Below are 25,826 nucleotides of genomic sequence, written 5' to 3'. Positions count from 1 at the left end.
CATCGAACACCGTAGGGAAATGTCTAATGGAAGCAAAGCAAACTTACAATGCAACGCTGTGGAGGATGAAATCCTTGCCGTCGATGACAGAAGGTGGCCGTAGTCTCCGCAAATCCACTCCCAACTCTGAATGCAACGAGGTGGATGAATAAGGATAGTGTATGGGAATACTGTAAGTGTCCTCCGATGTGGACGGCGAAATACTTACCGACGACAATTTCAAGTCAGTGCATCTCTAAATCTGGTGACTCCGGCGATAACCAGTTGCTTTGTCTCGCTCTCTTTCGCTTCTATGTTTCTCCCTTTCTTGCTTTCTCCCTTTTTCCCTTTCTCTCTCTAATTAAATTTTCACTTCCAATTTCCAAACAAAACAATCCCGCGCGTGTAACGTTTCCTTTAGTAAAGCTTTTTCTAATAAAAAATTTAAAACATCGGTGCCACTGTTAAAATCTTAACAAAATTTTTTGTTGAAATATATTTTTGATTATATCGAAAGTCTTAAAAAGAACGTTCTCATTTTTTCTAACCAGAAAAGAATTCTCTTACCTATATAACAAACAACACCTCATCCTATCCTACTTGATTCACCTTCTTTTGTCTTGACTTCGTAGTCGCACATGCCATGTTACATGTAACTAACTCTCTCTTATACCAAACACAAACACAAACATTAGATATTTCCAATGAAGTGGGAGTTCCAGACCAGACACAGAGACCCTCCTCGAAATGCTGTCTATTATTCCCTTTGATATCTCTGTATCCTCAACTCTCACCAAATTCTCACCTTTCAATATCACTTCTAAGAAATCAAACTCTTTCCCTTCCAAGATTTCACCTTTCTCCAATGATTCCTCTCTCCTTTCTCTCCCCAACTCAGGTACTTCTCTGCACACTTACCTGTTCTACAGGGCTGGTTTCAGTGTTAAGCATCATTGCATCACTGGGTTGTGATTAATTTCTAACCCTTCTGAAAGTTATTGGGAAATTTTCTCCATTCAATTCATCTTATTCAAACCCTTTTTCAAGTTGACCATAGTCAACAATGTGGAGCATCATACATAAGTATAGCTACATCAAATCATGTAGTTCCATGTTCACTTCTTAGGTTTTGATTTCACCTGATGCAAAGCATTCTGCAGTAGGAGAAAATAGCAGTTCCATTTATTATACTCTGATGGAAATTTGAGTAGGAGATAAATAAAAGTCTGGTTTTTGAATTCAGGAATTTGCAGGGCTAGTGAAGTTGCTGATTTGTTCCCAGCAGTGTGTCCTGAAATTATTGTCCGGGAGGCAAGGTTGGAGGACTATTGGGGAGTGGCAGAGACTCACTGCAAGTGCTTCTTCCCTGAATATTCCTTCCCATTAGATTTTGTGCTCAGAATAGACAGATTGTTGGTGGCTATGTTAGCAGGTATTTTAGCAGGATTCTTCAGGCCAAGACACTGCAGAAAAATCTGTTTGGTGGCTGTTATTGGGACCTCACTTGATGAGTCTTTTTCATTTGGAAACAAAATTGGTAGTTTTGATGGAAAATTCAGTCCCAACAAGGGTTATGTGGCTGGTATATTGACAGTAGACAATAATGCAGACTTTCTACCAAGAAAGGGGCCAAGGAGACATAGAAGGTATGTGCAACACTCACTTTTGGAACTTGGACTAGTAAGGGATATCATCATTTTGAGGAAAAAATTGCAATAACTCCATGTGGCATAGCTTTACTTCCATTCAAGTATGTCACTGTATTGAATGATTAGGTGATGATGGTACAAGAGGGAATTGCAATGGAAATTAACTAAACTCAACCACTAACCAACTGAAATCAACTAATACAACTATTCAGCAACCTGTAACAAAGGGTTATTTAAGGACTGAAGTTATTATAATGCTTTGAACTTTTGGTTTTATGTGTGTTTGCCTTCATAGTTCATCATCTTCATTAAGAAAATGACTTTTAAATAAATTAATCATTTTGTGTTTGTACCTTTGCTGATAAAATTACTACCTCAACACACAGAATTTCAATTTGGAAGTCAATAGTGAAACATTGATTCGTTGTTTGACCATGAAACAATAAATGGTGCATTTCATGGTTATAAGCTTCAATTTGATGTGGGTTGTTGTGTTCCTGTTTGAGTTAAATTTGCTTGTCCATTCTCTCTGTTGGGTGCATAATGGTCAGATCTCAAAACTTTATGCAGAAAACTTTCCTTGTATAATATCTATATATATGTGTATGTGTGTGTTGAAAGCATTCATGACCATGCTCTTTTTCATATATATAAATAATGACCTAAAAAGTTGAGTTTTGTTTGGAAAGAGAGCATTGTCCCTTGAAGAGGCACAAAACGTTTTAGGGAATTCAGTTAAGGAATTGTGCAGCATGTTCTCATCAAGTGTTGGAAGTGTATTCTCTGCAAAATATTTTTCTGCATCAAGCAGAAGAACATGTTCGCTAAAAGTAATACTTAAACCAGCACCAAAAACTGCCGAAATGTTTCCCAGAAAGTTACAATTGGCCGAGTCTTTTGTCTTAGAAGCAAAAGCTGAATGAATGATATCCCTCTATAGCACAAAAGTTACTCATTACACAGAATCTTTCATCTCACATGCACAGTTTCTTCTTATTGATGACTATAACCAAATAACTTTATTGTAGGACTGGAGTTGCATACATATCAAATGTTGCAGTGAGAGAAAATTTTCGGAGGATGGGAATAGCTAAAAAACTGATAGAAAGGGCTGAGTCTCATGCGAGAAGTTGGAACTGTCGTGCTATTGCACTGCATTGTGACTTGGAAAATCCTGTGGCCACAATGTTATACAAAGGCCAAGGTTACAAATGTGTCATGGTTCCACAAGGAGCAAAGTGGCCTCAACCAAGAACCTCATCAGATATCAGATTCAACTTCATGATGAAACTTCTAAAAGATTCACCACTCTAGTTAGACATATAGTAGGAAATAGTATTCATTAACATTGTCTATTAGAAAACAGTTCACTATAGTCATTATAACATTCCAGAATTGTAATATACTACTTCTTTGAATACTATAATTATTAAAATGATTTGGATTCATATGACTCAACGACTAAGATTGAAGGTTTTGTCTAATAGCTTTCATTAATCCATGGTTTAGAAAAATTGAATCTTCATCTAATGAAGAGAACAAATGCAAGTGAAGTCTTCACCGCCACCTATCATTTCATGAAATCAATGCACTATAGGACTTTGTCTAACACTCATAATATCATCTAACATGTTCTGGAGAAATATTGAATACAGACAAGTTGAACGTGACAAAATAGCTAATGCATGACATATTTATAAGAAAGACAAGTAAAAGAAGATTCACAAGAGATAGGCGACAAAAGTAAAGATTGACAAATTGGCGTGTCACATGTGCTTCTTAGAAGTGAAATAATGAGTTTTATTAATTTTAGGAGTCAACACGTGCCTTTCCCTAATTTTAAAGAGTCACTCATATATTTTAAATTTCTTGATATGATATATGTTTTTTATTTTCATTTTTTCAAAGTATCTTATATACAAAAAGTGAAAATATTTTTCTATATTTAATGTTTAAAAAATAAAAGGACAAATTGTGATCATTATAACTCATTAAAAGTATTCTTCCACCTGTGACAAACAACAGCTAATCACGTTCTCTACTGACACATGCCATGGTCTTTCTCTCTTATACCAAACAACAGTATAAAGATATTTCAAACGATGTGGGAGTTCCACAAAGCAGATCCTCCACAAAATGCTGTCAGTTATTCCTTTGAATTTCTCTGTATCTTCAACTCTCACCAAATTCTCACCTTTCAATATCACTTCTAAGAAACCAAACTCTTTCCCTTCCATGGTTTCACCTTCCTCCAATGGCTCCTCCCTCCTTTGTCTCTCCAACTCAGGTACTTCTCTACATTGTTACCTCCTCTGCAGTGCTGCCTTCATAGCTAAGCTTCATTGCATTACTGGGTTGTGCTTTGTTTTTTGTCCTTCTGAAAAATATTGAAAAGTTCTCTCCATTCACTTCGTCTAATTCAAACCATTTTTCAAGTTAACTATAGTCAACAATGAGGAGCATCATACATAAGTATAGTTACATTAAACCATGCAATGCAGTTCCATTTTCAGTTCATAGGTTCTGATTTTTTACATGATCCAAAGCATTCTGCAGATGCAACTTTCCAACTGATAGAATCCAAATTATTCTTCTGAAATTAAGCTATCTCCGATGCATAATAAGACACACATTCAAATCACTTTTCTCTCTTATATTTGTTAATTAGTTTAATTTCATAAGAATAATTTGGATTCTATCTTCAACTTTCCATTTATTACTATACTCAGATGGAAACTTAACTAGAAGATAAGAATCTGGTGTTTGAGTTCAGGAATTTGCAGGGCTAGTGAAGTTGCTGATTTGTTCCCAGCAGTGTCACCAGAAATTGTTGTCCGCGAGGCAAGGTTAGAAGACTACTGGGAAGTAGTAGAGACTCACTGCAAACGCTTCTTCCCTGAATATTCCTTCCCATTAGATTTTGTGCTCAGAATAGACAGATTGGTGATAGATATGTTATTAGCTATGTTAGCGGCTACATTATCTGGATTGTTTAAGCCAAGACACTGCAGAAAAATGTGTTTGGTGGCTGTTATTGGCACCCCACTTGATGAGTCCGTTTCATTTGGAACTGAGGGTCACAAGATTGGTTATTTTGATGGTAAATTCAGTCTCAACAAGGACTATGTGGTTGGTATATTAACAGTAGACAATATTGCAGACTTTCTACCAAGAAAAGGGCCACAGCGACATAGAAGGTACCTACTTTATGCATATGAGTCATATATAAACTCTTTATGCAGAAAATTTCTTTAGAACCATGTGTTAATATATATATGAGAGGATTTTAAGATTACTTCTACCCACAAAATCAGTTTATATATAACGTGATTTATAGTATTTATAATTTTATCTCTAATCGATATGGAACTTTCACTGAGTTATAGTCTTACAAACCTTTAGAACAATCGATTACCCTTCAAAACAAGGTTGATTTGGTGGATTTAGAAAGGAGGATGGAAGAGAACGTAAATTCAACTCCTTCCCGTTAACAAAAACTAACGATTAATATTTATCGGATAAAAAAACAACTTCATTTGCTATGATCTTTATTGATGAATATAAGTAAATTACTGTGTTGCAGGACTGGAATTGCATACATATCAAATCTGGCAGTTCGTGAAAATTTTAAGAGGAAGGGAATAGCTACAAAACTGGTGGAAAAGGCTGAGTCTCATGCCAGAAGTTGGAACTGTCGTGCTATGGCACTGCATTGTGACATAGAAAATCGTGTGGCCACAATGTTTTACAAAGGCCATGGCTACAAATGTGTTAAGGTTCCGGAAGGAGCAAAGTGGCCTGAACCAATGACCTCAACAGATATGAGATTCAACTTCATGATGAAACTTCTGAAAAATTCACCACCTTAGAATTAGACATGTAGTTGGAAATAGTGTTCATTAACATTTGTCTGTTAAAAAAAATTCCCTAGTTTCTATAATGTTTCTAGCATATTCTTGTTCTTTTTCTTCTTCTTCATTTGTGTCCTCACGTGTGCATGGAGTGATAGAAACCATAAAAAATCGTGATATTTTGAGATCTAATAATTGCTTACCAAGAAAAAGTTTGTTTTATCTAATATTTTTACTAATAAAAAGTTTGTATATTGGTCATATTTTAGATAAAGTGTCTTGTAAATACTTGTTTAGTTGAAAAAGTCTAGGAGAAATGTTTGTATAAACTTTCATATGTTAATTGTCATGCATATGAAGTAAAAATAAACATAATAATATAAATTCATTTTTATATGCAACTTTTTGTGCAAATGAGCATATATCCGTCTCTTAACCATTATTCATTTTACATCATCTCTTAACCATTATTCATTTTATATTGTTGAAGTTCCTTTGAAAATATAAAGATATTAACTAGGTTGTCTATTCAAAAATGAAATTTGCGTCTTTTTAATTGATATTTTTAATTGGTTTATAACGAAACTGTGGGTGGTGGATATATGTATAGGTGTTTATTTATGGACCCTAGATGTAAAAATAAATAACGTTTCATTATATTAGAATATATTTTGAAATATAAACATATACTACATAAACAAATAATAATTTAATGTATTATATATAGTATAATTTTAATAAACTTTAAAAAAATATATTATTTTTTGTTTCAATTACTCGTATGTTATGGTCTATTATTCAATTGTATTTTAAAGAGAGAGAAAAAAATGGATATAAAGATAAATAAAAGGTATGCACGACAATATCACAAAATTGATGATATATTTGACTCTCTTTATTCTTGTTCACACAAAGAGGAGAAATGTTGAAGTTCAAAATAAGTTCATGGAAATATTGAAGTTTAAAATAAATAAATTTATAATTTTGAAATTATTCTCCATTGAATTTTATTGTATTAGTCACTTTATTATATTAGAGTAAGTCACGGTCCTACATGTTACATTAATTACTGTTTTGATTTTGTTTATATATTTTAAAATTAATTTTATGTTTATAATTTGATTTTATATATTTTGTCTTTCAAATAAAATGCTATAGATTTATTATTATAGTTCGAAAGAACAATACATAAGAGATATTTGATTATGTTTATAAAAATTCATAAGAGTAACGTCTTACCGATCATTGGCGGAACTTAGTGTCGATACAGGGGAGCCATGGCTCCCCCAACACTTTTTTTTTTCTAATTTTTATATATTTTTAAAAAATATTTTATATATTCTAATTTTATTTATATTAATTTAGTTTAAAAAAAATCTTTTTTTAAATTTAAAAATTATGTTTTTCTTTTTTATTATAATTTCTTTTACTTCTTTATTTGATTTTTCTTTTTTTCGTGTCTCTATCTTTTTCTTTTTTTTTGTTTCTATTTCAATTTTCATCATCAATTTTTTATTATTTTCAAAATCAAATTGTACCAGGAAAAAATTGAGCAGGAACATTTTGGGTTGAACAATTTCTTCTTTTGAATAAATTCATTTTTTACTTTTTTTTTTTCGAAGTAATATGTGCCTTTTTTAAGCTTTAGGCATATCTCTATCTGTTAGAGATCATAAAATCATGCTTTAATTGTTCATTAAACTCTTCTTTGTATAGATAGAGCTATTTTAGACTTTTAAGTCATGTAAGGGAAGAACAAAAGAATAAGATTATGAATCTCTAAGATAAGGGAATGTAATAATCTAGAAGTTATTATTTTTCTTAGAATATTGAGTCTTGGTTTTAAGATTTAGTTTAGGATATTCATAATTTAATATTTTTCTAAATAGGTGAGAGGTGACAAATTTATATTAGAAAAATCATGACAAAGAGTAAAATAATTGATTTTTTTTAAGTGGAAGGCTTGTGATGAAGATGAAAAAAGTACATCTATGTCATATAAACTTGAGAAACTTGATTAGAATCCAAAAATTGAAGAAAATGAAAAAGAACTCTCTAAGGTTCCTAAAGTTATATATAATGAATTTTTAAATGCTTTAGAATGTGATCCCGGAAAGGTAACTTTTGCTCCTTTTTTTTAATATATTATTGTTGATGATAAATTTTATGCTACTTTTATATATATATTATTGTCATATTTTTTGGATTCTATAGTTATGAGTGCTTGTTTTGAATAGAAAAAATGATATGAGAAAATGAAAACTTTTTTTAACTAAAAAAAATAATTTATATATAACAAATATAATTTAGTCCCCCTAAAATTTTTGTTGAAGTTCCGCCATTGTTACCGATGATACTTTTTCAATACGTAATTGACTCTTATGCTAACAAATTAATATAATTTTTGCATGTTTTTATTTTTTATATTTTTTTCATAATTTTTTGGAATAAATTACAAAAAAAATTACAAAATCTCCATTTTTTAAAAATTATTTTTCGATTTATCGTATTGTCCTGTCGTAATTTCAGTTTTGAGAATTGGTCAAAAGTTATTAATGCAAAATTTCTTCCTTTTTCCAAGATTACCCCATTTATAAAGAGCTTAAAAAGAAAATATTTGTATAGTGGTTGTGAGCATTGGGGGAACATTATAGGGACAGGCTCCCCAAATTTTTGGAATTTTTTTTTATATATATTTATATATATTTTTAAATTATAATTATATATTATTTATATTAAGTTTATATTATGGAAAACAATAATAAAAAATAAAATAAAATATTTAATAGAAACATTGATTTATAAAAGAGATTAGGGTTTTATTTTTGTTATAAGATTTTTCTACCATGTAAGTTATTATGAAAGTGTGTGAGGAGAAAAAAAAATCGAAAAGATAAATTGGGAAACAGAGGTTAAAGAACACATAGATTGAGATTCAAATATATATTTTTTCATGATCTCTTACATATCAAGGTTAGTATCTTATAATGATTTATGTAGGTTAGATTTATGATTCTTCTTAGGATGCTTATCCCAAATTAGTATAAACCCTAATTATGATTGTAGGAATTCTTTTATGAAATTTGTATGAACCCTACTTATAATTTTTTTCCAAATTAGTATAACTCTTAATTATGAAATTTAGGGATTTGTGTTTTCCTTCCTATGATAAATTTCTTAAAGTTTTGAATTTATACAGGAGGGGTGATAAATTTGTATTAGAAAGAGTATGATAAGGTACAAAGGACTTATCTAAAATGGTATTCATGGATTGGTATCATGATATAATAGCTAATGATAGTCATATTTTTTTTGAATTCTACTATTTTGTGTGCTTGTTTTAAGTAGAAGAAATAAAGAGCTTTTTTTTAACAAAAAAAATTATATATAAAAGTCTAATTTGGCACTCCTAAATTTTTTGTCCAAGTTTCGTCACTGATTGTGAGAGGGGGAAGTTCTTCGTTCTTCATATGCTTTTATTCTTATAAACATTTTAGAGTTATATTAAGTACTCTGGAGGCAATATTTAATACAAGCTTTTACTAGAAGAAAAATCATACTTCACATCCCTTATTAGACCTTTGTCAAATATTTTTTAACTTTTCTTGAAAATAAGTCAAGACCATACTCAGTTTATGGACTATGAAAAAAGTGAGAAATTGCCCTTTTAAAAAATTTGTTGGCTTTTTTTTTATCTACAAAGAATTTGTTGGTGTAAAACAACTTTTATTGACTCTTCAAGGAAACTTCTTGTGAGATCCTCTTGGTAGTCAAATGAAATAATATTCTATGAACTTTTACAAGTAAGGAGTGTATTATGAAATATCAAAGACAATATATATCGACTATTTTTAGTGTAATCTTATCTAATGAAGACAAGATGACAATGTGCTATAACATGTTTTGAAATTAGACTAAACACTTGCATCTATCAAGATCTAATAATAAAAGACACTTTTCATGCTTTAAATACTTTATCCCCAAAAAACTTAATCAAGTTTGTTAGGGTAAAGTTAGGTATGTTGATTATTTCTCTAACAATCCCTCCGTATTTTATGGTGTTTGAAACAATAACGTTTAAACATGAACATTATTTCAAAAGGCTTTTAGTAGAACAATTTTCATAAAAATACTTTCAATGAAAACCTGTTCAAAGAGTAGAATAAGATATTAAGCACACTATTTTGATGGGATTTCAATGGTTTTCATTATATTTAATTATATTAGGGAGATATAATATTTTTCATGTGAGTACAAAATCTAGTGAAGAATAAAGAATAAATAAAATAAAAAATATTAGATTTTATAACTCAATTTGCTTACATGTATAAGAATAAAGAATAAAGAAATAATAAATAATAAATGTTTTATTGTTTTTCAAATTTTCTTCTTAACTTGACCCGTCTTTTTAAAGCTCTTCTAATTTAACATCTTTTAAGCTTTTTAAATTTTTATCTTCTTTCTCTTCCTTAAGGAGCAAAAAAAAAATGATGTTAGTCTAACTCTTCTTTGTCGGAGAAGATGACTAAAAGAGCGTGAGATGAAGTGAACAAAATGAGTCTAGGTCCGTATACCCTATGAAAAAATAGAAAATAATACGAGAAGAAATGGTTGAATTATGTTTTCAAATTTTTTCAGTCTTTTACTAATATTGTTTATGCATGCATTGTCAAATGATATGAAGTTGTACGAAAACACTTTATAAAATGTTTTTGTGGGTTTTGTTTTAGCTTTTTTCTTCCTTCTCCGGTTGGTTTAATAATTATTGCATGCAATATGAAAGATCAAAGGGAAATGGTTTAATAATTATATATAGCATGCAATATAAAAGATCAAAGTGAAAGAAAAGATGCTTAAAATTTTTATACCGATTCGTACGAGGACCAACATTCCACTAGGCAAACTCATGTTTTGAAATAAAAAATATATATATATATATATATATATATACATATATATATATTATTTCCTAAACCATTTTGGTTTAGTTCAAACAAGTATTCTTTTCCAAGTCTTTACCGACTCAAACAAATATTCTTTAAGTTGTCAACTACTTTTAGTTGACCTAGACAAAGTGAAATGATAGTATATCACATATGAGACAAAATACTTTGCATCTTAGATAATTTATTTATAAATTATTATCTTGAAAACAAAACATAATCATGTTTACACTTTGTTATTTAACAACACTTAATTAAAATCTATAAAAGTACGTCAAACTTTAGTCTAACATCTTTTATCTAACAATATGTAGGCTTTTAGATTTTTATAATTTAAATTTTTATTTACGTTTCTTATTTTCTTAAAAAAATTATATACTTCAAATTTATCATTTTAGATCTATTAAAATGTTCCATATATTACTTAAACTAAAAATTTATTTAATATGTATTTACATTTGTAAATGTAATCTATAAATAAAACTAATCAACATATAGTATGTTTAGTAAGGCCAATAAGTTCATAGTAACATATTTGACTAGCTTATAAAACCAATTTGATCAACATAAAAATATTTGACAAGTATATTAAAGGAGTCCATTTTATGAACTTCTACCTAATAAGTTATTTGCTATTTCACCTAACTTCTACCTTTTAGCTTATTTAATTTTCTTTCATTATTATCCTTATACCTTGATGATTTTCTTTGTTATTATCGTTAATTTCATTTTACCTATTATGACCTATATCAATTCTATAAAGACAATGAATTATTACACTATTTTAATGTTTGTTAAGAATACTTCTTAATATGAAATTCAAAATAAAAACAGTTATAAACATTAGAAATTGATAACTATATAAAGATGACACACGGAAAAGGTTGTAAAGAGAAATTCAAGACGTAGTGATTTAAATTGAGAAATCAAAACATTTAAATTTTTTGAAAATAAATAAAAAATAAATTTGATTGATACTTTTTATATCAATTCATTTAATAAAATGACTTGTTTAAATAAACGAATATGTACACAGCTTATAAAAAAAATAAAGATACCAATAATAATAATAATAATAATAATAATAATAATAATAATTTAAAATAAAATTTAATAATATAATAATTTAGTAATATATTTTTTTTAAAAAACAAAATCTCATTGATATATTAAACTTATTAATTATATCCTTTTACATATATCAACCAATTTATCAAATTCTTCTGATCCAATAAATTAGTTTATCAACCTAAAACTTATAAACTACTAAGAGCTTATAAACTCCTAGCTTATCTAGTTTTGTTAAACAAATTCATAATAAATTCTTTAATAAATGATCACACTTTTGTTTAAAAATATAAAAATAATAATTTTTATTTTATTTATAAAAATAATATTAAAAAATATTATATAATTATATAAAAATAAAATAAAATTGTGGGGCTCTCCATTTTTTAGTGGTATCTGAACACTTGCACTAACCAACTATTCTAGTATGGGGATGAACATTTCGTATGAAGTACATTTTCTAAGGCATGAATATTGGAAAAAGTACTATTATACAAATTAGCATCCCTAAACTTAATATGAATAAATAAGTATTTTACATTGTATCACTGAGCACAAAGTAGCAGTATGTTATCCTATTATCATACTAAATATAAGATGGATAAAAACAAACAAAAATCAAGTATATATATTATTGTTTGAAAAATAATTTTACCCAAAAGTTTTAGTTCATATTATAACGACAAATAAAATAGTCTTACTATATATTTTAAGCTTTCAAAGTTGATTATGATATGAATGTTTACTTTTTTATTTAGGCATGCTTTGATTTAATGTTTTTTTCCCTTAAGAGATAGAAGAAGTTGCGTGCACTCCTTTCATATGAACCCTACTTTGATAGAGAGGGATATTTATTCATAGCTTGGAAGAAAAAAAAAAGTTACATTTGAATAGTAACAGTAATATTAGGCAGAAGAGGTTGGTGGTGAAATTGACCTAATTTTTGTATGCGTAGAACAATAAGATAGAGTAATAAGAGTATATAAAAATACAAAAGACAATAATATCATGATTTAACTTACATCTTTTACTTTTTAATTTTTAATTTTTAATATGATTTAGTGTGGATCATTAATTAATATACTACTGACCTAACTAAACCACGTCCGAAAGTAAAGGATAGAAGTAAAATAATAGAAATCATAGTATAATTTTCCAAATATAAATAATGTTGGAGAGGGGGAGGAATCAAACCTTAACAAGTCTATATCAAAGTTGTTAAGATGAAGCATAACTTAAAGCAAGGTTGATGTGTGTGAGATTTTTGAAAGAATAATTCGCATGAAATGATTGATGCAATCGATGGAATTTAGCAGCAAATTACCATCATTTAATTTAATTGTCGGTTGTAAAGTTGCATGAGATCATGACATGTTGCCAAATCCTCACAAAGAGTCTACCAATGTCATCATAATGGAATTAACATAGGAGCATTAGTCTTACCTTTCAAGGCATGGATGTGTTTTATCAATCATCATCATCATTTCTTCTCCCACCACCATTGTTGTTTCTTCTTTTCCTTTTCCTTTTGTTGCTGCCTTTTGTAACTTCTTTGCAATAGGGTATTTTTTGCTTTGGTTTTAAGCTTTTATATTGAGATAATATTCCTAGAATTTTAGTGGATTGAAATAGAAAATTGTATTTAAATTATCTTTAGTCTTTATTTTTAAATGATAAGAGACTATTAGTTATGTATAAAGTTATATAACGAGTGATTATTAAGATTAATAAAATATTTTAAATATTTTTGGTCTCGATTTCTATACTATATGAAATTATTGGGTGTATCAAAATATATGTAAAAAGTGATTTGTTAAACTTTTCTTTCACTTGTGTGAAACAAATTGATCTCCTTATATGAAACATGATTTGATTTCAAGTTGTGAAATATGAATCCTCTTTTTCCAAGCTTTTGGCAAATTATTTCAAGATTTAGACTTGTAAATGGTAGTGACACCATAAGAACCAGAACCAGTTGAAGAAAAGGGAACTTTTAATAGATCAAGATGAATATTCTTATACTCCAAACAAACTGCATTTTCGAGAATTGGTCAAGAACATTACTTGCAGATACTAGGAAAGAATATTCCCAACACAAACATTAAAAAGAACGAAAATTCCAAAAGATCCTTTCTGACTCAACTAATAAGTTTGGCTACAAATGAACTGCAAAAAGAATTGCTACATAGAAAGATGGTTGGAAGCAAAAATAAATGAAGAAAAATAAAAACCAGTTCTATGACCCTGCTGAGTTCTGCTACATTACTAAACCTAAATGGCTAACACTAATGACTCTATCCTCTTTGAATTGCATCTCTATATCACTTCTTCCTCTGTTCTCATTACAACCCTCTTCTAAATATAGCTAACTTATGACCATATTCTATGCTCCTATCACCAATTCCAGCCCTGTACAAAACCCAATGAGAAAATAAATGAAAAATAAAAAACATAACAAGACTAAGGTTCAAGGTTTAAGGTTTAAGGTTTAAACTTGTGGTTGTCATGCATCAAAATTGTGGACAAATATGGCTAATGCAGTCACAACAGCAACCACAATGCAGTTGCAGATACCTATAAAAAAAAGCTTACTACTGCAGTTTGCAGAATGCAATTCAAAGCCTTGTATAAGACATGATGATGATGATGACTCAAGAGAGGAATTGAAAGAGAATCAGAGAAACTCCAACTACTAGGATCATTCCTTTCACATGTATTCCAGTGAAAGGCTGGTGTTAGTGTTTGGAATAAGTTCTGGTGAGGACTCTGAATCTGCTGCAAAACCAGATTTGGAGACTGTTTTGTTTCTCATTTCAAGGACCTTCTTGTGGGAGTTGGAGTGCACAGCTGCACAGAACGTCGGACTGGCGGCCGGCCGGTATTCGGGGAAGAGCCGCCCTGACTTGTAGCGCACGCCACAAGCATTGCAGAGTGTTTTTGGCCCCATTGGCCCTGCCCTCCACTGTGGTGTCTTGGTTATCTCACAGTGAACACATTTTCTCACTGTTTGTGATGGTGCAGCATTGTGGTCTTCACCACCTGAGAAAGTCACTTTGATCTTCTTTTTCTTCTTGTGGTCACCAGATACCTGTTTTGGTGTCTTGATGGTAGACTCGGCAAAATTCTCAGAGTCTGAGGACGTCTTGGAGGTGGCGGTGGTGTTGTGATGTGTGTTCTCGCCGGTGGAAGACGCCGACGAGATCAGCTGCATCACTGGATGAGGATTGAAGACTACAGGACGTGCACGTTTACTTCGTGCACGTCCACATGGCACGGGGATGTAAATCTCCGCGCCACGAGATGCAGCCTTCTCCCGGGAAGAGAACGTGCTGCTTTCAAGGACTGAGACTGGACTTGCTGTCTGGAATTGAGCATGAGTTGTGTCCTCCTTGTTGGTGCATTGTGGCTGCTCTTGCTGCATGGTGAGACTCCCTCCGGAGAAAGAGTCCTCGACAAAATTTGACAGCCATTCCAATTGTACAATGTCTTCAAACTGGAATAAGAACAATGTGAAACATAGTTAGTGTTTACCATTGATGCTGCTGCTAAGGTTTTCTGTTTACCAAAGGAAAAACTTATCTCACATTTTCATCTAGTTTTTCACTTTCCTTGGACAAAATTTGTTTAAACATTCTCTAAATAAGAAATGAATTGAGAAATTGCAATTGTTCAATAAATTTACATTAAACTACAGTAATTATGATGAAATAGAGAAAGTATTTATAAGTAATTTTCTCACTTTAGCCGTATGAAAATTTTATTAAAAAAAAAAAAACACGAAACACTATATATCACCCTAAATCTATGATAAAATTATAAAGATACATATACAAAATATAAAAAAATAAAAAGTAGTAAATCAATACGACATCAAACAGTGTAATAATCAAATTCATCAACATAGAACTAAATTTATCATTAACTGATCTACTCAGGTTAAAAAAAACTTTAAAAACCTTAAAATTGTTTTTCACAAAATACATTTTTTTCATAGGTTTTACACTAACTAAAAAACTACAGATAAAATAATCTTCAGAGTAATATTTTGACATTACTGACTTCCTCTATAATTGCATAAGAAACTGACAAAAAAAAGTATAATGTGAAGTCAACAAAAGAGGAGAACATAAAGTAAATTTTGATTAATTTGTTTATCATAAAAATCAATTATTTAACAACTAATTAGAGCATGCATGTTAACAGATTTTGACCAACTCACACCTTATGAAGCATGAGGTGCTACTACTATGAAGAGTGTGACAACCTTTGTAAATAGTCATTATGGCGTCACATGCTAAGTCACGTGACTGTCAATAATGATATTCATAATAATTTAGCCACCCCAACCCCACCATTGAAGTGGATGATGTGCTCTTGTTTCTCACCGACACAATCAACTATCCACAAATGACCAAACTACCCTTGTCTAAGAATATTTGGAAATTTGTTCAACTCCCCCCAATGCAACCTCCCAAATCCAAAATTATATTTGAGAATAATGTGATTACGTTATTTGTCGGTGAAAATTAAATATTTAATAAAATGGAAAAAAAATTAGAAAGACAACTTTTATTGGTTTTGAAAGAATATTATTTAGATGTGTGTATATGAAAAGAAAATAAAAATACAAACAGAAAAAATATTTTGTACTCTATCGTTAATTATATAATCATATAATCGCTATTGATGCTGGTCCTTGATGTGATACAGTTATCTATATAATTAATATATTAATACTCATATAATTCATAATATAATTTATATCTATAAATAGTATTAAAATACAAAAAAAAATATTCTTTATTTTCTCATTTTTTATTTTTCTTTTATTTCTACTCTTTTGTTATTAACTATTTTATAACAATAATAAATTTATTAACATGTATATAACACGTATAAAAATATATCAAAATATATTTTTTACATGTCATCTAATTTATTTTCTAAGTAATTATTACTTTAATAATTAAAATTCAAAATTTATCCCAAGTACACCAATTTCATTTATATAAGTATTAAATGTATTTTACGTTTTCAATAAATTAACTTTACATTTAATATGTTTGAACGAGATATGTAACTTTGAAAAAGTACTACGTAAAATATTAAATTAATTACTTTAGAAGTGATGGTTTTTATTTATTACAATCAAAAAATTTATCCAAACATATTTAAAGTTAAGAAACAAAATAATTTTACTAAAAGTTGGTTTAAATACAATCTAAATTGTTAAAATTTACAAGTATTTTTTTTTTATTAAAAGCTGTTAAAATAAAAAAAATAAAGTATTTTTAAGTAATGATATTGAAAAAATGAAACTGTTTAAAAATTAGGGATTCTTTGACTGAAACGTATGAAACTCTGTAACTCCAAAATCGAAATTAAGGCTAAGTTTGGAGTATTGAAGATAGAGAAAAAGATTTGAACAAAAAACCTGTAATCACACAGCCAGTAACAGACATGTAATAAAAACACCACCAAAACCAGGGCGTTGATAAAACATCACGCAACTGGTTCACGAAACGCACGTGACCGCGTTTTCAGCACACACGTGGACGAATGAGATGTCAGAAGAGTTTGGAATCTCACCGGAACAGAGAGCTCTGTCGAGAGGTCTGGCACAGTGTTGCCGGAAAACACCGTATTGGTGGCATGAAGCGAGTCAGACTCTGCCGGCCAGAAGGTTGTCGGAGGAGCAACCGGTGTAACAACAGTAGTGTCTGTGACGGCTGTTTCTTCCTCGGGGAATTCGAGGAGGTCGTCTATGTGGTCGAAGAAGCTGCCGCAATCAATGTCGTCAATGAAGTTTCCGATCATTTTTTTCCTCCTTTTTTCTTTCCTGTGAAAATGAAAAATTTAGAGTAGGGAATGGAAGAGAAAAAGGAACAAAGCGCTTTTTTTTTTTTTGTTCTGTTTTTAAGGTTGTGTTTGTTTGAAGGATGAATGAGTGTGAATGGTTTCGAAATAGGTTATTAGTAGGAGTGAGTACCCATGTCGTGGGACCTACTGAAAGATGGAGGGTGTTCACCATGAAAGAGAAAGAACATATTAGCACTTATCATATAACTTTTCTGATTTTCATTATACATTAAAAGAAAATTAGAAAAAGAAAAAGAAAAAACAAAATACATATATAACAATTATCGAAATGGAAATGGATAAAAGTTGTAATAAATATATAACAATGCATAAAATTTTAATGAATATATTATGGAATATAGACCTTTTACTTTCCATGTAAGGATTCTTATATGCCGGTGCTGTTATAAAAAAAAAGTATGTCAAGTGTGACTTTTTTTTATTTTATCGATAAACAAACTTTAAGAGAAAAATAATTTATGTTTAAATATAGTATTACTTTTAATTGTTTTCTTGTTATTTGAGAAATGAAATCTGGGATAAAGTTTATACCATATGGGTTTCTTAAACTTTGAAGATTCCAGTTTTGGAAATTACAGAAATAAAAGTAAAAAAAAAATGGTGGGGGATTTCTTAATTTTTTATTGTAGTCAAATATAATTTCATCAAAATTCATAAGAATTGAAAACCTTAGTTAAGAAATTTATTTATTCTTTTGGTAAGTTTTAGTAATAAAACTTTCAAAACCACTTCAATACAAATTCACCACTTTTTTTTTTTCCATGAAACAAAAAGCTGAGATAAAAAATTGTGTCATTTCAGCAAACACTTGGCATGCGTAATAGCTGGTACCAAATTTGTTCCACTCTTTGCTATTATCAAACTGAAGATGAATACATTCAATTTTCTTAGCCCTTTAGAAAAATTGAAGCCATTTAATGAAAAATGAAGGAGAACAAGTAGAACAAAACCTTACCTTTACAATAAAGTAAATCAGCAATGTTTGAATAATTTCAAAATCCAAACCTGAACAAACAAAAACATCAGCAAAAGAAAACACATTACAAAATGAAAATATCTCATAATAACTCATTTCGTATTTTCACTCAAAATAAAAAATATATAAAAAAAAGACTTTCTCTATTTACTCTCTACAGTGTCAACTTGATATAGTCTACAATTTCGTCAGCCAGATTTGTCAATAAAGACAAAGAACAAGGATAATTATAAAATTAAAATAAAATATTTTAAACTACAGAAACGAAAAAGGAAAAGTTATTGCAAGTACATAGACCAGTACACAATTAAAGATGATGGTGTGTAGTTTGATATCAAAATCTACATTTCATAAAAAATAAAAATTTGATATCAAATAGAAAAAATATAATTATAATTTTCAACAAAAATAAGATGAATTCAAATGAACCCAAGTGAGAAGAGCAAAGGTTTACAAACCTGAGAAGAAGAAGAAGAAGAATGTTAGAGACTGATCTGCATTGCAGAGAAAACTACAGTAGAATGTGAGAGAGAAGAAAGAGAAAGGTTTTGAAAGGAGAGAGAGGAGAGTGAAGAAGGTTTAAAAGAGTGGTGAGAACTAAGAAATTGAAAAAAAAAAAAAAAGTGATGGGCAACAAACAACGTTAGGTGATGCTCCGCGTTCGTTGCTAGCTGTCTTTTACCATGGGACAGTGTCGTGATGTTGAAGTCTTCTTCGCTTTCTTTTATGTTTATTTTTCGATTTTGATTTTTGATTTTTGATTTGTGTTTGAGTTTCTCTCTCTTCTGATTGCACACGGGTCCCATGCCTACACACCGCATTCACGGATATTCACACCACCAAAACAAGCTTCAACTCTTTTCATCCTCAAAACAACGATAACTGTTTCTACCCTTTATCAGAGAAACGCCAATAGCTTTTTCTGCCGTTGCAAAATATTTTTTTGCAAATACATTAAAGAAATATATTACTTTTAGGTTAGGAATAGTAAAATTAAATGTTTAAATTAAGATTTAAGTACTTTGTAAAATTTAAAATGATTTTTTATCAAAAGAATGGTTTTATTATTTGATTTGATGTTATGAACATGTCGTTACTTTCATTTTTTATTTATAATTTTGTTTCTTGAGGATTTAGATTTGATATATTTTACATTGTTGCTTAATGAACTCAAGCGGAAACGTTTATACTAGGTTAGCAAATTTATAAATTTATAAATTTGTTTTAAACTGTTTATGCATCCGCTCTTAGAACGAACGAATTTGATAAATAATTTGCTTATATTATAAATCAAAGTTGTAGAGATCTTTAAATCACTAAATTTTTATTAAATATGGACTTTAATTAATAAGTGCATTTTTTTTTCGAACAATCATATTTTTTATGTTTTTGTTATTTTTCAACGAGTGGACGATGGATGAAAAAGAAAAGATAAAATATAGAATGAAAAATAAAGAAGACAATGAACATGAAGGGTTTGTAGAAATATAAATTGCACAAAAATAAATTATCAATGATAGAATAATAACCGGTAAAATAAATCAACAAAAGTGGTGATCTAAATTGTTATAACTGTGAGGCCCACTTTTATTGAGTACCCTAATATTAAGGGCTGCCACACTGTTGGGCCTAAAGGGTTGCCCCATAGGGTGCCAAGACCCCTAAAGCAGCCAAGGTTCCTCAATTGCAAGTCATTCTGAAAAATCAGTGCCCTAACTCAATCATTTTCTCTCCACAGAACCTCTGCTAGGGTTTGGAAATCTACTCAAGTTCAAGTGAGTTCAACCTCCGTCTCCCTTTCACGTAAGTTAGTTCTCGAACCTAGCCTTTCTAAGTTGTTTTCGTGGTTTATGTCGGGACTCATTGTATGAATCCAATCTCCTTTGTCGTGCCACTGTTCCAGTTCATAGATCTGTCCTTGGTGCTACTGGTTTCGCTGGCTTAAGAGTCGAAGTCCAATATTAGCCCTTTTCCAGGTAAGGGAAGCCAGGGTTGCTTGTTTAGTTTGAGTTTTATTTGTCCTGTTGTTATTTTTTTTTTACGATTCTATGGTTGGTGTGATTTTGTGAATGCATGGAATGCTTTGGCATGTTGGTTGGAATCTGTGTGTGTGGCTGTGTAAGAAAACAGTGGCGAGAAACTGACGATCTCGCCCAAGCAAGCCTGCTTCGCCCTAGCGAGACTTGTAGAAAATGAGTCAGGTTCACCTCCGAGCTCTCGCTCAGGCGGAGAAATCTTGTTTGAGCGAGGCAACGTCTCACTCAGGCGAGAGGAGCTCACCTAAGCGAGATCGTGTGGAGACCATGACTTGTCGCTTTTGATACCTCTCGCTGTTGGCAGTCTCGCCTAAGCGAGGGCTTGTCACCTGAGTGAAAGGACTCTTTCGCCTGGGCGAGGGTTCCTGGCTTGAGCGAGACCTAGCTTGGGTTCTTGCTGATCTTTATTTCATGAATGTTGTTGGTTATTGATTGGCTGGTTCAATGATTTATTACATAAAAGGGGCTGGATATACATGTACTATGTATGTTATGGGTGTGAACTAATGAATTGGTAATGAGCTTGGCATGAGATATGATTTATGGTTGGTCATTTATACTAAATGACATGTTAATGGTATGCATAGGAACTTCATGATTGGTTGATACTGTATGAGTAAGGTTTGTGTAGGACGTAATCCCATGACCCTTGTAGCGGGGACTCGTGGTGGTGCCTCATCATATGGACATAATTCCATGGGCCCTTCTAGGGGGAGTCCACGGTGGTGTCTCAGGTATCGGACCTAATTCCATGAACCTCGAGGTGAGAGCTCATGGTGGTGCCTCAAGATCAGGATGTAATTCCACGAGGGTATCGTGGTGGTGCCTCAAGGCCAGGACGTAATTCCACGAAGGCCACATGGTGGTGCCTTGTGTAAGGGTGTAATTCCGCGAAGGCCTCGCGGTGATGCCTCACTGCTAGGATATAATTCCACTGTCTCGTGGTGGTGCCTCATTGTGCGTATTCGGATAGTCTAGTCTTGAAGTCTTGAATGGTTTGGTAAATCATGTGTGGTTTCCCCATATTTATGCTTGACTATGTCATTGTATGTTGAGTGTATGACATGAGAACTTTTTCACTAGCTTACCCTTTCGCTTGTTGTATGGTTGTGTGTGGTTTTCCTCCTTTGCAATGGTCATCAATTCTATTGATGTGAGCAGATGTGAGAATCCGTGGCAATGGTGATGACAATAGGGATGCTACAACTTGATGGTTAGGGACGGGTATGGGGCTCATTATGGAGCTGCAGCTGAAGGAGTTTTAGTATTTAGATTCTCTATTCTGGACAAGAACTTGTGTTACTGTTGATCCTTTGTATTGATGTTAAGCAGTGTAGTGCCTCTTCCCTTTCGTTATGAACATGGTTGGGGTATCGTGTACCCTCATATCCAATTTCCGCACTCTCTGAATATTCATGTATGCGACGTTTTGTTAAATTGGTTTATCTATTTAATTGGGACGTTACAATAACCATCATCAAATTTGTTAGTTCTTCCTGATTCTGACATTTTTAAACCGTATGAACTTTGTATATGCAATTTGTCACCCTTTGTTTATATTTGAATTATCTCTTTGTATTTTTTTCCTTTTGTTAACAGTTACCGGGTAACAACAATAAAAGATAAATACACAAATAAAAGTAATTGCTTTTAAACTACCCACTTAACCTCAAATGTTCTCATTTTTATTGATTTCACGTTTTATAACAATTATTACATATAACGACTCTTCTTGATTTAACTTCAGCCACCAATGCATAAAAAGGGTTTTGACCGCAGTTATTTTGGTCATTTCGTTTTAGTTTAAGAACCAACGCATATCCAGTCGAGATAAAAAGAGGTGACCTTTCTACCTCGGTTATGAACCGAGGCATAAAATTGAGTCTTATTGCCTGGGTTCTAGAGATAACTAGGACATAATAGTCATTAAAAATTAAAAAAAATAGAACTAAAAACCCTAGAGCTTCCATCACTTGCAATCTCACAGCCACTACGCTGCCACCATCTTCACCTCGCGGCACCAGATTTGTTCGGACCACCACGTCGGCAATGCACCTGCAATCACTGTGCCTGAACACGAAAACCTCAATGTTGCATAAGCATGAACTGATGGTGCAAAAACGAAACAAAAAACTGATGGTGTAGGCATATTCAACCAAAAATGAAGAAAAATGCATAAGAATACCCCAAAATCGCAAGGTTTAACGATGAGCAATAATAGTGGCGAAGTGGAGGTCCATTGGTGGCGCAATCGTGACAGAACTAATCCGCAGATGGTGGTAAGGATGTTGCTGGACGAGCTTGCAATGGAGAAGAAGAACAAGAACGTTGCTGGTGCAAGACGAAGAAAATTGCGTTTTAAAATTAAGGATTTTTAAGCTAGATTTCTGCCTCGATTATTTTAAACTGAGGCATAAAGGCCAATTCTGCCTCTATCTGAGTACGACCAAGACATAAAGTCCATTTCTAACCATTTTGCCTCAGTTCTAAGACCACCCGAGGCCATATATATTAAATAAAATAATTAAAAAATGTCGCTTTTATGCCTCGGGTAACTTGCAACCGAGGCAAAATAGGTTTTATGCCTCAGTTTGGGGGGAATTGAGGTCGAATCCTCAGAATTCAAATAAAAATTCAAAAGAACGCGAATTTGAAAATTTTTGGAGACATTAGGCCTCGATTATATTATAACCGAGGCAGAAAAACCTTTATGCCTAAGTTATTTGGACAATAAAGGCATAAAAGTTCTATGAAATTGCAAAAATGTGATTACATACGAATATGCTTCTATTCTTGTTTAATCGAGACATAAAAGACGTTGTAAACGTCCAAATCTGCACTAGTGAGCTCTTGATTGTCCTTCTCTTAATCTTTCCTCACCTCGATTCAGTTCCTTAATGTCATCCATCTCAATCAAGTTTCTTTTGATGTTTTAGCATATTGTTTGCTCGACTCTCTTTTTTTATTCTATTTTCCTTGATACATCCCTTCTTTGCCTTTATCATACAAATTTGTTTGTCACCATCCTCAATTTGATTCACTCTTCTTTGCCTTTATTATACCTTTTATTTTTTATATATAGTTCATCAATTAAGGTTTTTTATTTAGGTTTTTTATTTGAATGTCTCGTGACTTTTATCTTTTTATTTATATCTTCGTTAATTATTATTTTTTTATTTTGACTTGTTATTTTTATCCTTTTATTTATAGTTGTTGATAATTTTTATTTTTTCTTCAAATATTTTTAACTAGTTAATTAAATCATTTTTGAAGAATAAAAAGAGAAAAAACAAACTCAAAATAATTTAGTAAAGAAATATTTAATAGTGAATTAAAATAAGAAGATTAAAGTAATAATTATCATTTTAATGATAAAAATCAAATTACAAAATACTTAAAAAAATAAAAAATTTTAGTACATGATAGAATGATAAAGATTTAAAAGAAGAATATTTTTCTTACAACATAAAAAAAGGAAAAAATAACAAATAAAATATATAATGTGAGACTCACTTTTTTGTCTTAAAAACGTTGGGTCTGGCCTTACTAAAAGGCCCATAGCCAACCCCTTGTTCCCTAAAACCCCCAGCTGCCTATTCATTTTCCATTCTACCTCCCACTCCTAAGACAGCTCATTTACCCTCTCTCTTTTCTCTCCAAAAGAGGCTCTGCTAGGGCTTGAGCAAGCTTCCCCTCTGAGCTAGTCGAAAGCTTCCTCCAAGTAAGTAATCTCCCAACCTCTATTCCTTTCCGTTTTCAGCTCCTAAGCTCTGGTTCTACCTTAATCCATGTCTTGGTATCATTTTCATCTCCCTATGTTTCTATTTTAGCTCTTTAAGCTTTCCTAGTACTAGTGCTCCTCCCACTACATGTTTTCTTCTCTTTGAGCTCAGTTTCACTCAAAGGTAAGGGAAGCTAGGATTTTTCATGTTCTTAAAATATATGCTTATTTTTAGTTTTGTTACATGTTTATAATGCTTGCTTGGTATTGTGATTGTCTGGAAATGTTGAGTTGTTATTTGGTATTACTTGAATCTGACTTGCACGCGTGAACAGTGGTGAGAACTGATATTTTCGCCCAAGCGAGCTTGTCTCGGCTAGGTGAGAATAGCATAAGCTCGCCTTGGTATTTGCTCGAACTCTCGCTCAAGCGACGAGCTTCTGTTTTGTGCGACGAATCATCTCGCTCAGGCGAGAAGGTCTCGCTTAAGCGAGAACCCATGGAAACCTGCAGTGTACAATGTTTGAGCCCTCTAGCTTGGGCTAGACTCGTGCAGAAAACACTATACTGGTCAAAATTGTTCCATGATTGTTTTATTTATCTTTCAAACTCGAAGTATGTGACCATACCTATCTTCTATGTTGTAATGGAACTGAATTTTGATTATATTTGGTGTGGAATGAAAAATGGGTTGGTTGGTTGGTTGTTCCTTGGCATGAGAATGAAATGTTTTATGTGGAATTGGTGTGAGAACATGGATATGGAATGAGATAGACGTAATTCCATGAGTCTCTTGGGGAGACTTCATGATGCTGTTGTAGTGTATATAATTAGATAAGGATTCAAGCAAGGTTGCATCCTAAAACTCTAAAGAGTCAGTTAATCTCACGTAAAACAAACTAATTTAAGTGGTGAGAGTAACAAGAGGCCCTAGTCTTTGGCATGATAATGACCCTAGATGATCATGGGCTAACCTTGTGCGTGGTAGGGTGAAACCCATTGGCAATGGCTCTGCAGAGCAGTAGAGGCCACTACAAGTGCAGACATCCAGTGAATCCGATCTTATTATATGTATCCAGATAATTAAGTCATAAAGTCTTGTTTGTTTGCTATCACATGATTGAATGCCTATTGTTTTGCATGTTTATAATCTGTTTTAATTATCTGCTTACTATAACATGTTCAAAATTTCTTTTTACTCTACCTTATCATTTTCTCTTTGTGTTTCTGTTCTTTGTTTGGCTTTTCCTTTTTGTGATGATCACCAATTATTTGGTGTGAGCAGATGTGAAAACTCTTAGTAGTCATCTGGATGAGGGGAGTGCTACTTTTTAGTCAAGGTTGGACCTTGCTCCTTAGAGCATCTTTTGGGGCCTGTGGCCTTTGTTGTTTATTTGCTCTATGAGCGAACTTCAAGTTTAATCTAATATCCATTTCAAACTCCGTTCATGGCATCGTTGTGCCTTAGACTTTATTTCTAGTATATTTTATGGATGATTGTAACAGTAAATCTTTTTTATACTTTTGTCTCGTTTTCTATTTATTTATAATTATGCGATGCTTCGTTTAATAAAAATTTATTCTATTTAAATGGGATGTCACATATACCATATTTATAAGAATTTTATTATTTAAAATTATATAAAAAGGTAAAAGGATTTTGGATTGAAACTATTTTGGATTTAAGAAGGTATAACATTTTTAAATTATTCCTTTGATTTAA

At 31.5% G+C, this 25,826-nt stretch overlaps 3 protein-coding genes across 3 annotated transcripts; 2 read left to right on the top strand and 1 right to left on the bottom strand.

The window, feature by feature from the left end:
• Window positions 1-606: 606 nt before the first annotated feature.
• Window positions 607-3,086, top strand: LOC114181432 (GCN5-related N-acetyltransferase 4, chloroplastic-like). The gene is made up of 3 exons (XM_028067884.2): window positions 607-877; window positions 1,223-1,625; window positions 2,657-3,086. The coding sequence occupies exons 1-3, from the start codon at window positions 727-729 to the stop codon at window positions 2,940-2,942; spliced, it is 840 nt and encodes a 279-aa protein (XP_027923685.1). The 5' UTR covers window positions 607-726; the 3' UTR covers window positions 2,943-3,086.
• Window positions 3,087-3,713: 627 nt separating this feature from the next.
• On the top strand, window positions 3,714-5,602 carry LOC114181659 (GCN5-related N-acetyltransferase 4, chloroplastic-like). The gene is made up of 3 exons (XM_028068170.2): window positions 3,714-3,915; window positions 4,402-4,825; window positions 5,212-5,602. Exons 1-3 carry the CDS (start codon window positions 3,765-3,767, stop codon window positions 5,495-5,497), a joined length of 861 nt encoding a protein of 286 aa, XP_027923971.1. The 5' UTR covers window positions 3,714-3,764; the 3' UTR covers window positions 5,498-5,602.
• A 7,989-nt stretch (window positions 5,603-13,591) lies between these two features.
• LOC114182341 (GATA transcription factor 8-like) lies at window positions 13,592-18,954 on the bottom strand. Its single transcript, XM_028069199.2, has 4 exons — window positions 18,805-18,954; window positions 18,326-18,375; window positions 17,080-17,329; window positions 13,592-14,983 (listed from the first exon to the last, which is right to left on the bottom strand). The coding sequence occupies exons 3-4, from the start codon at window positions 17,305-17,307 to the stop codon at window positions 14,198-14,200; spliced, it is 1,014 nt and encodes a 337-aa protein (XP_027925000.1). The 5' UTR covers window positions 17,308-17,329; window positions 18,326-18,375; window positions 18,805-18,954; the 3' UTR covers window positions 13,592-14,197.
• Between the last annotated feature and the right edge of the window lie 6,872 nt (window positions 18,955-25,826).

This window comes from Vigna unguiculata, chromosome 4 (genome assembly GCF_037176805.1).
Source record: "Vigna unguiculata cultivar grain cowpea cultivar isolate G323 ecotype 2 chromosome 4, ASM3717680v1, whole genome shotgun sequence".
NCBI lineage: Eukaryota > Viridiplantae > Streptophyta > Magnoliopsida > Fabales > Fabaceae > Vigna > Vigna unguiculata.
Note: the sequence above shows the minus strand (reverse complement) of the source record. Positions and strands in the feature narration are given on the sequence as shown.